This window comes from Cyprinus carpio, chromosome A22, assembly GCF_018340385.1.
Source record: "Cyprinus carpio isolate SPL01 chromosome A22, ASM1834038v1, whole genome shotgun sequence".
Taxonomy (NCBI): Eukaryota; Metazoa; Chordata; class Actinopteri; order Cypriniformes; family Cyprinidae; genus Cyprinus; species Cyprinus carpio.
In genome coordinates, this window is record NC_056593.1 from 21,412,009 (window position 1) to 21,425,513 (window position 13,505).

The 13,505-nt window shown below is 40.2% G+C and overlaps 1 protein-coding gene across 2 annotated transcripts; it reads right to left on the reverse strand.

The window, feature by feature from the left end:
* Positions 1 to 98: 98 nt before the first annotated feature.
* On the reverse strand, positions 99 to 12,776 carry hps3 (HPS3 biogenesis of lysosomal organelles complex 2 subunit 1). Of its 2 annotated transcripts, XM_042712232.1 has the most exons (19): positions 12,435 to 12,776; positions 11,621 to 11,842; positions 10,790 to 11,077; positions 10,525 to 10,702; positions 10,364 to 10,446; positions 10,099 to 10,285; positions 9,714 to 9,795; positions 6,961 to 7,115; positions 6,674 to 6,775; positions 5,932 to 6,040; positions 4,462 to 4,646; positions 4,212 to 4,389; positions 3,049 to 3,282; positions 2,788 to 2,973; positions 2,516 to 2,710; positions 1,492 to 1,599; positions 1,091 to 1,297; positions 796 to 886; positions 99 to 710 (listed from the first exon to the last, which is right to left on the reverse strand). In XM_042712232.1, exons 1-19 carry the CDS (start codon positions 12,649 to 12,651, stop codon positions 598 to 600), a joined length of 3,120 nt encoding a protein of 1,039 aa, XP_042568166.1. In that variant the 5' UTR covers positions 12,652 to 12,776; the 3' UTR covers positions 99 to 597. The 2 variants fall into 2 exon arrangements, with proteins under 2 accessions (XP_042568166.1, XP_042568167.1); XM_042712233.1 differs by lacking the exon at positions 6,674 to 6,775 and having other exon boundaries at positions 12,435 to 12,775.
* Between the last annotated feature and the right edge of the window lie 729 nt (positions 12,777 to 13,505).

Genomic DNA, 13,505 nt, shown 5'->3' on the forward strand with positions numbered 1-13,505 from the left:
TTAAATAGGGTTGATTTAGTAAGAAAATAGAAAAGGAAGAAAATATGCTAAATATACACGGAAAATATTATTTACAAAATGAGCGGCACACAAGATTCTGTATTTGAATATCATTTAATAATAAAAAAAAAACTAAAAAGGACACTTTATAATGTTCATTCTGAGAAATCAGATGAAATGAGATGACAGCACACAACATCAGACAAATATTCAAACAAAAACACTACAAGCCTAACAATCAAAAGAAAAAAAAAACAAATCAATCAAAATCAAAAGCATTTAAAAGACACTTTTAATTTAATAATTGCACATTATTTCATTATATATCTCAGAATATATTTTGAAGTCTATATTTGTTCTGATAATAAAGGGAGTGCTTGTTTTCTGAAGTAAACTTATAACATTCCAGACTATATGAATGATTGTAACATGCTTCCTTTCAGATCACGTTCACAGCGGTCACACATGACTGATGAGATGAACAAACTATTGTTTTGGCTATCAGCATTCAAAGCAGCAGGAAGACTGTAGATCCTTTAAACAGGTTTAGTGTTGATCCTCTGATTGTCTAAAATAAATGCTAACTGTCACGAGATTTCACTGGCTGCATTCGAGTAGATGTGGCAGGAAGAAATGCGCCGTTCCATCATCAGGCAACAAGTCCAGGAAGTCCAGCGGGTTCAACTCCTTCGCTGCCACAACCAGAGTTTCTGTGAAAGAAAAGACAGTGTTTTCACGAGCAGCAGATTTCATTCAGTTGTGTTTGGACAGACAGAAGCATAAAACGACTGCTACCTTTGAGTGCTGAGAGGAGGACGGTGTTGTCATTTCCTGCTGTCCTTATCCTGTCACAGACCTCAGGGAACAGCTTCTGCCACCACAGAGACTGGAGACAGAGAAGAGGTGTGACAAACAGAAAATGATTAACATGAAAGAGTGTCAAGTCACCGCTGATTCCAAACCTTTCTAACCATTTTCATTTATTTTATGACTGGCCAGTAACATTGAGAGCGCAGTGACTCATTGATCATATGTAGCTAGAAGCCTCACACGCTTCAGGCCTCACCACCAGAGCGGTTAAGAGTGTTACCAGTTTGTCGTTCTGTAGCTCATGGTTGGCGTAGGGGATGATGGCTTCTGGACACCGGTCTAGGAGTCTGTCGATGGATGTCTCGTGTTGGCCCAGTTTGGTGGCGCAGAGCACGTGTACGCTGAGCCCGGTGCGGTCAGAGTCGGTCAGCTGCTCCAGCAGAGGCAGGATAGACGAGACCTCCAGCGTTGGGCCGCACAGCAGAGACTGCACAGTGAGGAGAGCAGCACACAAACTAAATATACAGCACACCTTGTGTTCCACATGAGAAAGACATTAGGCTGAGTAAATTTCAGCTACTTCAGTTGATCTGGCTGCACTTCCTAGAGGTGCTTGCTATTCACTTACATCATTTACATTACTGTCGCTTGCCAGAAAGAGAGAAGTACATCAGTGCACACCTGAAGTTTGTGCAGGTCCTCCTGGTGGTCATGGGTGATGTTGAACTGGACCGGCGTCAGGATGCTCACCCACGGATACAACATCCCATAATGAGAGCAGGAGTTTATCTGGACATGAACAGCATTTGATAGATTTTAAACTGGAAGGAGGGACATGACATCTTTATACATGATTTAGCTTATAGTCTGTGTTTTCTTAATTAGCTAATATCTGCTAAGGTGAGAATAACTATTGCTTGTTCATACTGATTTGAAAACCTTGTTTAAACTGGATTTGTACTTTGGGTATTAAACAGCAGCTTTACCGCACCATCTGTGGTAAACACTGATAGCCAATGTTTAACTAGTCATCTTATTACTTATTCATTGTGAAACTAAAGTGGCCCTCATTCAAGTATTTAAAACACTGAATCTCCAAACTGATGTGGACATCACATGAAGTCAATGTCAAAATATAGTTATGATTACAGATTTTAATGTTAGGTGTGATTAATCAGGATTAAATAATCTCTGTGATTATTTAGTTAATTTTAAATAATTAAATTTAATAGCAATATGTTGAAAACCACCTACAACACCCTAGGAAAGTGCTATAACATGCTAAAAATGTATGTACACCTACACACACATACTATATATATAAAAACAAACACACATGTATATATCCTGTATATATCCAATCTTTTGGATGCCATGGATCACCAAATATAAATATGATTTAGAAAGATATGAGGGTATATATTTTCATATATAAAGACCCAATTTATAGTGAAAAAATAATAATATAATTGTATATTAGTAATAAAAAAAAATACAAATTTTTTCCTATTCACTAGTACTAGTAGTGCATTATTTATTTAGATCACTTTTATTATTTACTTCTTTTTTTTATCTATTAATTTTTACATATTTTCTTAGTTTTTCTCTAAACTCTTCCACAGACAAGCACTGGTGGTTATGGGACCCCAGTTAGAAAACCAGCACTCTCAACACCCGCTATGTGAGGGTGCTTTATCCTGCTCACCAGATCCTCAGCAGTTTTGAGGGCTTTGACGCCGGAACGATCTCTGCGCGTGATACGGTCGATATAGACGGACGTGAGACGAAACAGCAGCTCCTGGATGATGGCTTCATGAGAGGACGCTACTAACAGAGCCTCCCAGAAATCCACCAGTAACTGAGGACTGCTGTCAGCCTCGGCGCCATCCTTACACAGCTCCTGAGAGAGATGAACACACACGGGTATGAGAACGACTCACAGACTCACACTCACGCCTCTCTGTGTGCTGCATGCACCTGGAAGAAGAGATCGGCCTCCTCCAGTCTGATCTTGCTGTTCTCGTGCAGCGCCACGACCGCCGCCACCAGCAGCCCCTCGTGTGTGTCGTGCAGGTGCTGGGCCAGTATGGTGGGCAGCACGCCCTTCCCTCGGCCGTGCAGCAGCAGTTTGGGCTCTTCTATGAAGCCGTACACTTGCAGCATCTGGAGACCACGTGTTTTTGAGTTTAGATGTGTTTCTTTGGCTGGATCACTCAATACCTGTAGCTAGGGCAGTACCTCAGCGTGGCGGTCCATCTGCTGCCTGTAGGTGTGCAGGTCACCCTTGCGCAGGGCCTGGGAGGCTACACACAGGGACAGGGTGATGGACGGGGCGCCCGAGGCCTCCAGCTGTCTCAGGTGGGTCATGGCGCTGTACGGATCAGCATTCAGCATGGACGGACTGCTCACCACATGAGGAAGCTGAGCGGGTTCGGCCACACTGAAGATCTCCAGGACTTTATCAGCCATGTCCTACAGCACAGACACAACACAGGAGGACGGTTACTGCTGCTTTATATCCTAATCTGCAGATCAAACCTGAATAATGGTACACCAATGTTGACCTGTGTATGAATGAATGAAGCAAGAAGTGTAGTTTGACTGTCATTTTAGCCTAAATTAAGAAATTAAATAAATAAATAAATATTCCAGGTGCAGAGCAAGTTAAGATCAACCAACAGCATCTGTGATGTTACGCTGATGAACACAAAAAATAATTCACTCTTCCCTCATGCTCTTATACATCAGACCATGGTTTTTCAAACTTACTAAAACTCAGGACCCTTGTGAGGGACTCCCTTATTAAAATATAAAGGCAGATTTTTTGTGTGTATTACCCCATGTATCCTAATGAGAGAAATATAAAGTGTGAAATTATAAAAAAAAAAAAATGTATTTACAATTTTGCAATGAAGATCATTTTTTTTTCCCCCTCAAAATGTAATAATTGGCTTTTATACTGTCATTATACTAAAGCAGATCATTAAAATATTATCTGGAAACCATGCACAAGTAGACACAGTACATATTTTTCTACACATTGTTAGATGTATAAACATAACAAAAAAAAATGTTTTCTGTTATAAGCAAGAGCGCTTAAAATAAAATGACTGATTTCCAAATAGTTAATCCCAGCAGAATAAAACAATTATATCAAATTATATAAAAGAATTGTGTTTTTACAATTATTACCTGAGGAATTAGGCCATTTTGAGATTATCTTAATTTCTATATTCGCATTTGCGTAACCTGCCCACCTGACAAGCAAACTGTAAATAAATCTTTAATTGAATTTCACTGCACATCTCATTTGATATAAGTGAACTGCATTTTAGCATTGCCTTGTCCCCATATCGGATTGACCGCTATGTAAAATCATCATCTGGCGTTTCCTTTGGTACCTTGCTAAGCTCCTCCATGGTTTCCTCATAGAGCGAATGCTTCAGGAAGAAGATGAATCCTTTGCCATAACCAGCTGAGATGCTGCTAACGGGCATATTCCTCTTAATAACATCAGTCACGGCGAGGCCTGACATCTTATAGTATGGAAGAGCCAAATGACAGTCCTTCTTATCAAACCTGCAAATCAAACACCAAATCAAAGAATGATATCTGCGATCACAGATCGGGTGATCGTGAGACCCTGCTGACCTGCTGAAGCAGTCTCCTAACTGAGCGCAGCTCTCCTGAAAGGCCTCCTGCAGCTGCGCTCTCTCGGCAGACTCACAGTCCTGCAGGAGCAGAGCCGTCCGCAGCAGCAGGTGACCCTCGCTCAGCAGGTGCACGCAGCTCTGAGACGACGGGCTCGACTGCTCGTATCGCTTACTGTACTCCACCTGATGACACAATGATTCCCCAAACTGTATATAAGCGGTCAGTTCATTTAGAAAGGAAAATTTAAAAGACAAATAAATCAAGTGAATCAAAAAATGAGGAATAATTTACTGCCATTGTGTGAATAATACGTAATCATGTAACCTATAAAGAAATAAATGTAGTCTGATTAGGAGAATTTTAAAATGTAATTTACTCTAATTACAAGTACTTACTTTGTGGAATCTAATCACATTATCCAGATTACATGTGATCAGTTACTACCCAGTAGGGCTGGGAGGTGCATCGAGTTTGTATTTTATATTTTTAATAGGCGATATGTTATGAGGCCACAGCGTTTATATCGATATAACAGCAGAGTATACAGAGTGAGCTGCTGCGGGTGAAGTGCATCATACAATCAGTCCTAAACATGACACATGCTTTATATGAAGGGCTTTAAAATAACTGGTGAGATATAATTAACACGTACAGTTTAAAGAGGCTCTGACAGACTCAGTGCTGCTGACAGAGAGGCTACATGCAGTTTAATGTGCTTGAGATGCAGGACTTACATTTCACAGCTATATTCTCCATCTGTAAATGTTAGAAAGTCATGGTAATATTTCCATTCTGCTGTCAGGAGCCTTCTGCATGTGAGTCTCTGCTAAACTTCACAGAGTTCAGTGAACGAGCGCCAAACAGACGGAGCGCAATAGAATAGGAGCGCAATAACTGTGTTATATATGTACGTGTATTTTATGATAGCAGATAGCAGTAATGGAGTAATTAAAAATAAAATGCAATTAATCTGTGCTTGTGTTTATTTGCTTTCATTTTTAATTTAGTGAATTCAACTTCTGCTTTAAAAAGCATTATTTTTGTTTTAGATTGTAATGTTACAATGTTAGAAAGTAATGGCATTTTAGCCCTTTTTTTTGCACATAATGGATAGCATAGCCTACTTTCACTATATGTGTCTTTAATATAAACATTGTTTTATTGGACAACATTGGGCAGGATGTTAAAAAATTAATTGTATATATACCTATTTTATTATTTTAATTCAAATAGATAATGTAGAAAATACCAATATATATACTGTATATTGCATTTCAGCCAAAAAACACAGAGATTTGATATTTTTGGCCATATCTGCCCAGCACTGTCTGTCACTTTTCACATCAGTCACACACTCTTTTTCTGTCGATGTGGGCAGCTCTTGGCCAGAATAAAACATAGGACCTCTACAATCGTTTGTGATAACTGAATTCTTATGTTTTGATAAGACAGCTGAAGATACAGTACTATTTCTCTGTAGAGCTGCAGGGTGGACACAGAAGTGATGACGTAGAGGTTCCAGCCGTGACCGCTGTCAGCCGGCTCTGTGGGCTTGCAGACAGAGGTCTTCCTGGACCTGAAGAGCACAACAGTCATAGATCACAACTGCATTTACTGCTCATGTTTTGCAGAGTTAAGATGCGGCCACATTTACTGCTGTTTGCTGAATTTTCACGGGCGAAATCCAGTCATTTCTGTTGGAAGCCACACAATCAGAAAATTTGGGAAAGATTTTGGAATTGGTTGCAAAGCAGATTTCTAAGTGACTTCTACTTAATACAGCACTATTGACCATTTTTGCCCACAAAATCTTGACGAATTTCAACAAAATGTTGTAAATATGACCATACCTTTAGTCCACATACACTGGTCTACATGTGTCAGTAACAGGCTACTAACAAATACAATTCAAAAAACGTAATTGCAATGAATTACTTTTCAAATTGCTGGGATTAGTTTAGCTGTGGTTGGTTAAATTCAGTTATATACATTAAAGGTTTCTCAAAATAAGAGGAAGTCCCGAGCCGCAGTGAAAGCTTTGCATCTAATTTGCGATGACTGGATGGTCACCTCTGAACATGACTGAGATGTTATGAATGTTATGAATTATGAGGGCCGCATGCAGGTATCACTCACAGCGGGTTAGGGGGAACTTTAGGGTTTGCTTCACACCGGTCCAAACTTAGGATCATGCTACTCGCTAACTTACAGGAAGGACCTGGACAGAAGGCTTTCCAGTGTTGGCGTTGAGGACGGCTCTAGACCTACAGCTACTAAAATGCCTGTCAGGGCTCTGTGTTCCCTCGATTCACTACAATCAGAGTCACAGGCCATTTACACAGCACATATTTACACAGGACACCACGATACATCTACAGACCAAACAGCATCATTCATTCCACTTCACTTCACCCCATCTGAGAAACATTTCCCGAGGGGTTTTAGTAATCAGGATATAAATGTGTTGAACTGCAGTGATCGTGAACACACACATACGTGTTTCTGCGGGCTGTTCTCTCCGTGTCCTCTTTGCTGTCCACATCTGCTGCTGTCAGGAGAACGATCTGATTTCCGTCCTGACAGAGAAGCTTCAGCCCGATGAAGAGCTGGATCCTCAGAGCACACACCTCCATCGTGACGGGAGGACAGGCCTGACAGGACAGCGTTCAGATACGAACAATGTTATTAGTTCCTGGACATGCGGAAATCACAGCCATGATTCTAGGGTCTTGTGAAGGGTTTTCTGAGTGATTCTAATCTTAGCTCTTTCCAAAGGTGCGGCAACATTAGTTTTTCACACAAATTTACCACTTTGATCATCAACAGAATGGGGCTTTTTTAAAACTGATTTCTGTGGAATAAAGGACTTTCACTAATGTGACTGTAAGCCACTATGCTATTTCTTTGTCAAGATATGAATCAAGTCTCTTCCTCAGAGTAGGTTTCTGGGACATTTTGATCCATCTGGCAATTGAAAATCTGGTGTAAAGTGATAATAGCAGAATAATAGCCACATGTTGTATCATTAGGGATGCACCGATACCGATACTCGTACTCATACTTGTTAAAATGCCCCGATACCAAACGCTGATACCACACAGCACGTGATAAGTGCCATATTCAGACAAAGAAACACAGACAACAGACAGCAGAATGAAGTTATTAGAGATTAAGGTAGTCTAAATAGGATATCTATGCCATGAATATAATGTTAAACATTCAGTATTAACGCCTGTATAGCTGATGTGCGCGAGCTGATAAAGCACGCTGAGTGGACTGAGTGTGCAGCGGCGGAGATGCGCGAGCTTGTCGAGTGATATACATTTCATCACTGGAAAGTTTGTAGTTCGGTCGGACATGTCAAAAACAAGTAAGTAAAACATTGCACAAGTTACTTAACGGTAGGGAGAGAGAGAGAGAGAGAGAGAGAGAGAGAGAGAGAGAGTGTGTGCTCTCTCTCTCTCTCTCTCTCTCTCTCTCGTGCACTTCTGTTGTGTGATCATTGATGTTCACTCACTTAGCACACGCATTTGGATTAAAACAATGGTAAAAAAAGAATTTATAGGGGCATTCACTATAAGTGTCATTTATTTTCAACCTTAGGCATATATGACTTTCTGGCAAAAGTGAATCTAGCAGCCTGTGTGTAGTGCGCTAGGCAGTATGTTACTGTCCCTCTCGTTCTGCAACAGTACAAATACATGCACGCATTGCGCGTTTTGCTGGTTTGAGTGTTTCTGCATTATATGAGTGGCTTTGGAATATAAATCGCAGCACGTTTCAGATAAAAAAAAAAAAGGGTAAAAAAAAACCCCCGCGACTTCTATTTGTGAAAAATAACACAGGAGATTTATAACGAGTGGTAACCTGCATTATTACAGCAAAACGCCTCATTACAGTACTAAGTCGCTGCAATGGAGCAGCTCTAATGCTATTAAATTACAGATAATGAACCATAGAGCAAAAAAAAAAAAAAAACATTTTAATGGCCATAATTAAGTGTGAAAATAACCGAAGGATATAACCAATATGTATATATATATATATATATATATATATATATATATATATATATATATATATATATATATATATATATATATATATATAATATTTTAATATATTAATTTTTCTATTTTTTCACTAGTGGGTGCAGGACACTATAGTTCATTAATGTAAGTGAGGATAGCAAAATAAAAAAAAACTGTGACAAATTATACCCATAAATTCTTCAAACAGTGGGGACCAATTTGGGACCAAAAATTATTCAGACCAAATCTGGGGAAAAAACTGAAGTTCAGGTTTGCATGAACCTGGATTTTTGGTTGATTGTAATCCATTACATACCTTTCTATCAAAGTTATCTAACATAATCAAGATGAATTTGTTCTGACTGTGTTTAACTATGAGTTCTTGTCATATTTTTATTACCATCTTCTAAACTATAGCGAATAAACTGTGATAATGTGAAATATTAAAGGTGTCTGAATAATTTTTGGTTTGACTGTATTTAATAAATTAAGTTAACCAGCTAACATTGTACTCTTTTGGTTTCTGTACCCAATATTTAAAAAAATTACAAATGCAATAAATATATCGGTATCGGCAAGTACCAAAAATAAAAGTATCGGTATCGGGCGAGTACTGGAAAAAGTGGTATCGGTGCATCCCTATGTATCATTTAGGTTCACAGAGCCAACAGTGCAGAACAATTTTAAGGTTTAACCCTATAAAGCCTACAGTATCATATCTGATACACAATAATTGTACACAATCATGCTCATACCTTCTGTCATCTGACTGAGAGTTAGTTTATTAGCAAGTTAAAGGCCTTTTAGTATAATTGTGAAAATATCTTTTTTTTACATCATTACATCAAACATCATTTGTATGAGTTGCTTTTGAGCCTGATGATCTCTCAATCATCATTGTATTGCATTGCATTATATGATATTGTCCCCACAATAAAAAGTAGAGAGCTTTAATCATAAAACTAAGCATTTTTATATCATCTTATTACAACATATCATTGGGAGATATAGAGAGACAACTGATATGTATACACTTTATGTAAGCAGTCTGCTGTAGTGTTGTAAGCTGTTACAATGTTAAAGGGATAGTTCACCCAAGTTCATCGTTTCGCTTCAGAAGAATTATAAACACCCCAGAGCCGTGTGGAGTAGTTTTATGATGGATGGATGCACTTTTTTGGGCTTCAAAAACGCAGGTGAAAAAAGAGAAAAATATACCTTCATGGTGGTGTCGATGTAAGGGTCATCAACCCGAGCTGCTACCGCACTGCATCTGACAGTGAAACACTGGAGAGCATTCCTACAGCAAACACAACCACAATCAATCGAGTCTGTTTGCTTTTTAATTCAAATTGAATCCAAATGCTTCAGTACAAACATTTAAATATAAATGACAACATTTGGCCAGTCAAAACTAAGTACTCCAGAAAACTATGGAATAATACCATAATATATTACTTCAAAAATATTAAAATGTTTTGTTAATGACAAAATAAGACCATTTTAACTAAAAACCGGCTTTTCTCACTATGAAGTGTGTCACAGCAGCCATAGACTGCCATTTATAGCACTTCTAATTTCAGCGAGAGTTTGTCTGTGCTACCTGGTGATGATGTAGAGGAACTGGTCACTGAGCACAGCCTGATGGGCCTTTTCTGGGTACTGGTAGGTGGACACGAGCTCCACTGTGTTCTTCAAGCTGTACATGTAGCCAGTGTTCGGCAAGGAGAAGAAAACAAACACACAAGTAGGTTCCCCTCTTTTGGAGTCGGAGGCTTCTTTCTGTTTGCCTGTTCAGACAGAGGGAGGAAACCATTCAGTCCAGAAGAGAGAGGCGTGTGGGTGCAGCACATGCAGTGTTCACTTACCAGTAAACATGGGGTGGAGCTGCAGGGAATGCAAGCGTGTCTCCTCAACGCTGCAACCTTGAAAGAAATCAGGCGCAAACCGCCTAGACAGAGCAAACTAGAGAGGTGACAAACATCTGACAAACAGAAAGCAGCTGATCGTCTTGAGCTGTTCACTATACCTGAATAAGACGTAAACCACGCTCATGTCCCCTCGGCTCTCTGCCTCCATACCAGTCCACTCCAGAACTAGAGAGATGCCACACTCCTGCGCCTCGTTTCCCAGCATCTCCTGATGCTTCGGGAACAGAAAGAAGTCCTCTTGCGCATGCAGGGGGCTGAATCCATCTTTTGTCATCTCTGAAACAAAAAATATGGAAGATCAGAAAATGAAAGCAAGTGTGCATGACACAGATGTAATCACCAGCACAGTTCTGTTAGTATTACCTGCATCTTCATCGATGCTGGTTTCAGTCATGATATCTTCTGGTAGCAGTGCGTGCTCCTCTGCAGCCGCGCTGCTCTTCTGCTGCGGGGTGAGCTTTACCACCAGCACCTCCAGCTCCGTCTGAAGGGCTACGTATCCGGCACAGAAGGCCACCTGAGACGGGCTCCAGCCCTGGATATGAAGAATCAGCACCCGCTCGAAGTCCAGCACAGAGAGCTGCTCGCTCAGCGTCTGACGCTTCAGACTGAACACCACCAAACTCTTAGCACAGCCCACCAGAAGATCACCTGCCAAAGTAACGCAAGAGGACATGCAAACTTTCTCAGCTGTGAAGATGTGTGAAATATGAATCGATTATGAAGTGTGCAGAGTGAACTGATGAATGCAAACACTGAGACTGACATGCTGACTTCTGGCTTGACCAGCGGTTTGAGGGACATCCTATTAAACTCGAGGGTTTAATGTTATGGACACAGAGAGCATCATAGAGACTTATGAGTGGCCACTTTTGCCTTCAGCAAGTAAGACAGCACATAGAACAACTATGGCTCTTCAGTTCAGTGGCGGGAGAATAAAGAGGTCATTTCTTGGGTTGTTCCATACTCAAGATTGTTCCTGTGCACTGTAACTGTTCACTTTCTGACCTGCTATTTCTGAAGATCATGTGACACTGAAGACGGCAGTAATGATGCTGAAAATACAGCTGCACATCTCAGAAATAAATTACAGTTTACAATATATTCATATAGAAAACATCTATTTTATATTAACTAAGGACTGGAATGAGACACAGCACCAAAACACAGTTTTCAGTGTTAAACTGTTCTCACCAGTAAGACTGCAGCACGCCATACACAGCGGCGGCTCAAACAGAGGGATCTCAATAATCTCCATCTGCTCTTTGGGAGTCCCGCGGAAGGACGAGCCCCGCAGGAGGTGTCCCAACAGACGCACCCCCACACGAGTCTTCTCAACAGCCTGGTACCTCCAGTTAGTGTAGGCCCTGAGATACGTGGCCTTGTTCTTCTCCTCAATGGTCACTAGGTAGTCCCCTACAAACAAAAACAACCAAACACAGACAAAACAAAAACATGATCGCACACAAAAATCACCGTTATTTATTAATGTACCATAGAAATAACACACCAAACACAGTAATGAGAGTACTTTCATGACTACGTTTCATAAGTACTTTTAAAAAACTGCACTTTGAACTTCAAATTAAAAATTATACTTAAAATTTCATTTTAAATCATTGTTTTTCATAATCTTAAATAGTCTGCCTTAAAGAAATACACTTATTTTGATGTGTTGACTAACATATTAAAGCATGTGAAGTACTTGATTATAATTTATAACTGTAGTGTGTTTTATATATATATATATATATATATATATATATATATATATATATATATATATATATATATATATATATATATATAAAGGCAAATAACATGGAATTAAGTGTCCAAAAACATTGCATTCAGGTTAACACTTTTGTATACTCCTTTAGAGGGTATTATTTCCGTTATAAGCAGACTTTGTTAATTAGGCTAAGCTGTACTTTGTTTAGATTCTGCTAAGACAGTGCTGGATGTCCCCGGACTGATTGCACGGTCCCCCTGTGCTGCTGGCACTGACCCACGGCGCTGTGGCGGATGCTGAGCACGGAGCCCATGCTGCTGAAGCGGCAGATGAGCGGACATCCCTCGCGCTGCAGCTCGTACGCCTCGATCTTACAGCCTCCCGCGCTGACGACGAACACCGCCCCGCCGCCGCAGCACACCAGCCCGGGCTCCTGCTCCGCCGCCACGATGTGCTGAGACGCGAACGGGTGACAGTTATAGACGTGGACCATTTCTGCGGCGGGGGTCGGAGTCTACATGTCTGTGAGGAACCACGGAAGAGCTGCAGAAACAGAGAATACGTGACAGAATAACAATTCGCGTGACACGGCTATTTAAAAGAGGCGTGGTTTCGCGGCCCGGAAGCGGTCTCTAATTGGTCAGGTGCGATCGGTCTAAATATCCTTTTAGCTGTTTTAATTATTCACTGTGTATTTTTAATTCAGTTGCTGTTTAAGTTTCTCTTTGTCGTTATTCAAGTGATAATAAATTGTTCAGACCACTGCTGAAGCGTCAGATAAGGCGTAGGGTGATCACGAGGCAGCTGTTACTTTTCTCAGCGCTGATAGGGTGAACCAATCACAGTCGTTTGAGTTTATTTAGCAATAATTTTTAAAAACCATTTTATAAAGATTCATGGGGCTGATTTTAATTTGTCTGCCAGGAACTAATTATTACTGTTAAACGTTTTAAACGATTATATGTGATCACGTTCAAATGTTTTACATAAGACAAAAATCGCCTAGAGATTTGAACGCGGCCCAGTCGAGGACTGGTCTTCCAGAGCCGGTGAGCGCCCCCTGAGGAGCTCGTAGCGGTCTACACTGGCTGCGCATCGCTGTTTGTGCTCAACAGTCTGATCAATATCACATGCCACACAGTCTTGTGACGATCAGCACAAAAACATTAACACTGAAACGTCTGTTCACGGTTATGAATGGAAAGTAAAAATAAGCAGTCTACTAAACACGTGTGTGAATGTTTCAAATAATAAATAAATGCATGAATAAATAAATACGCTAAACATACATTGGCTTTCATACCCGTCTGTTGACAAACTTGGATTTTGATTGGTTTATTACATTGT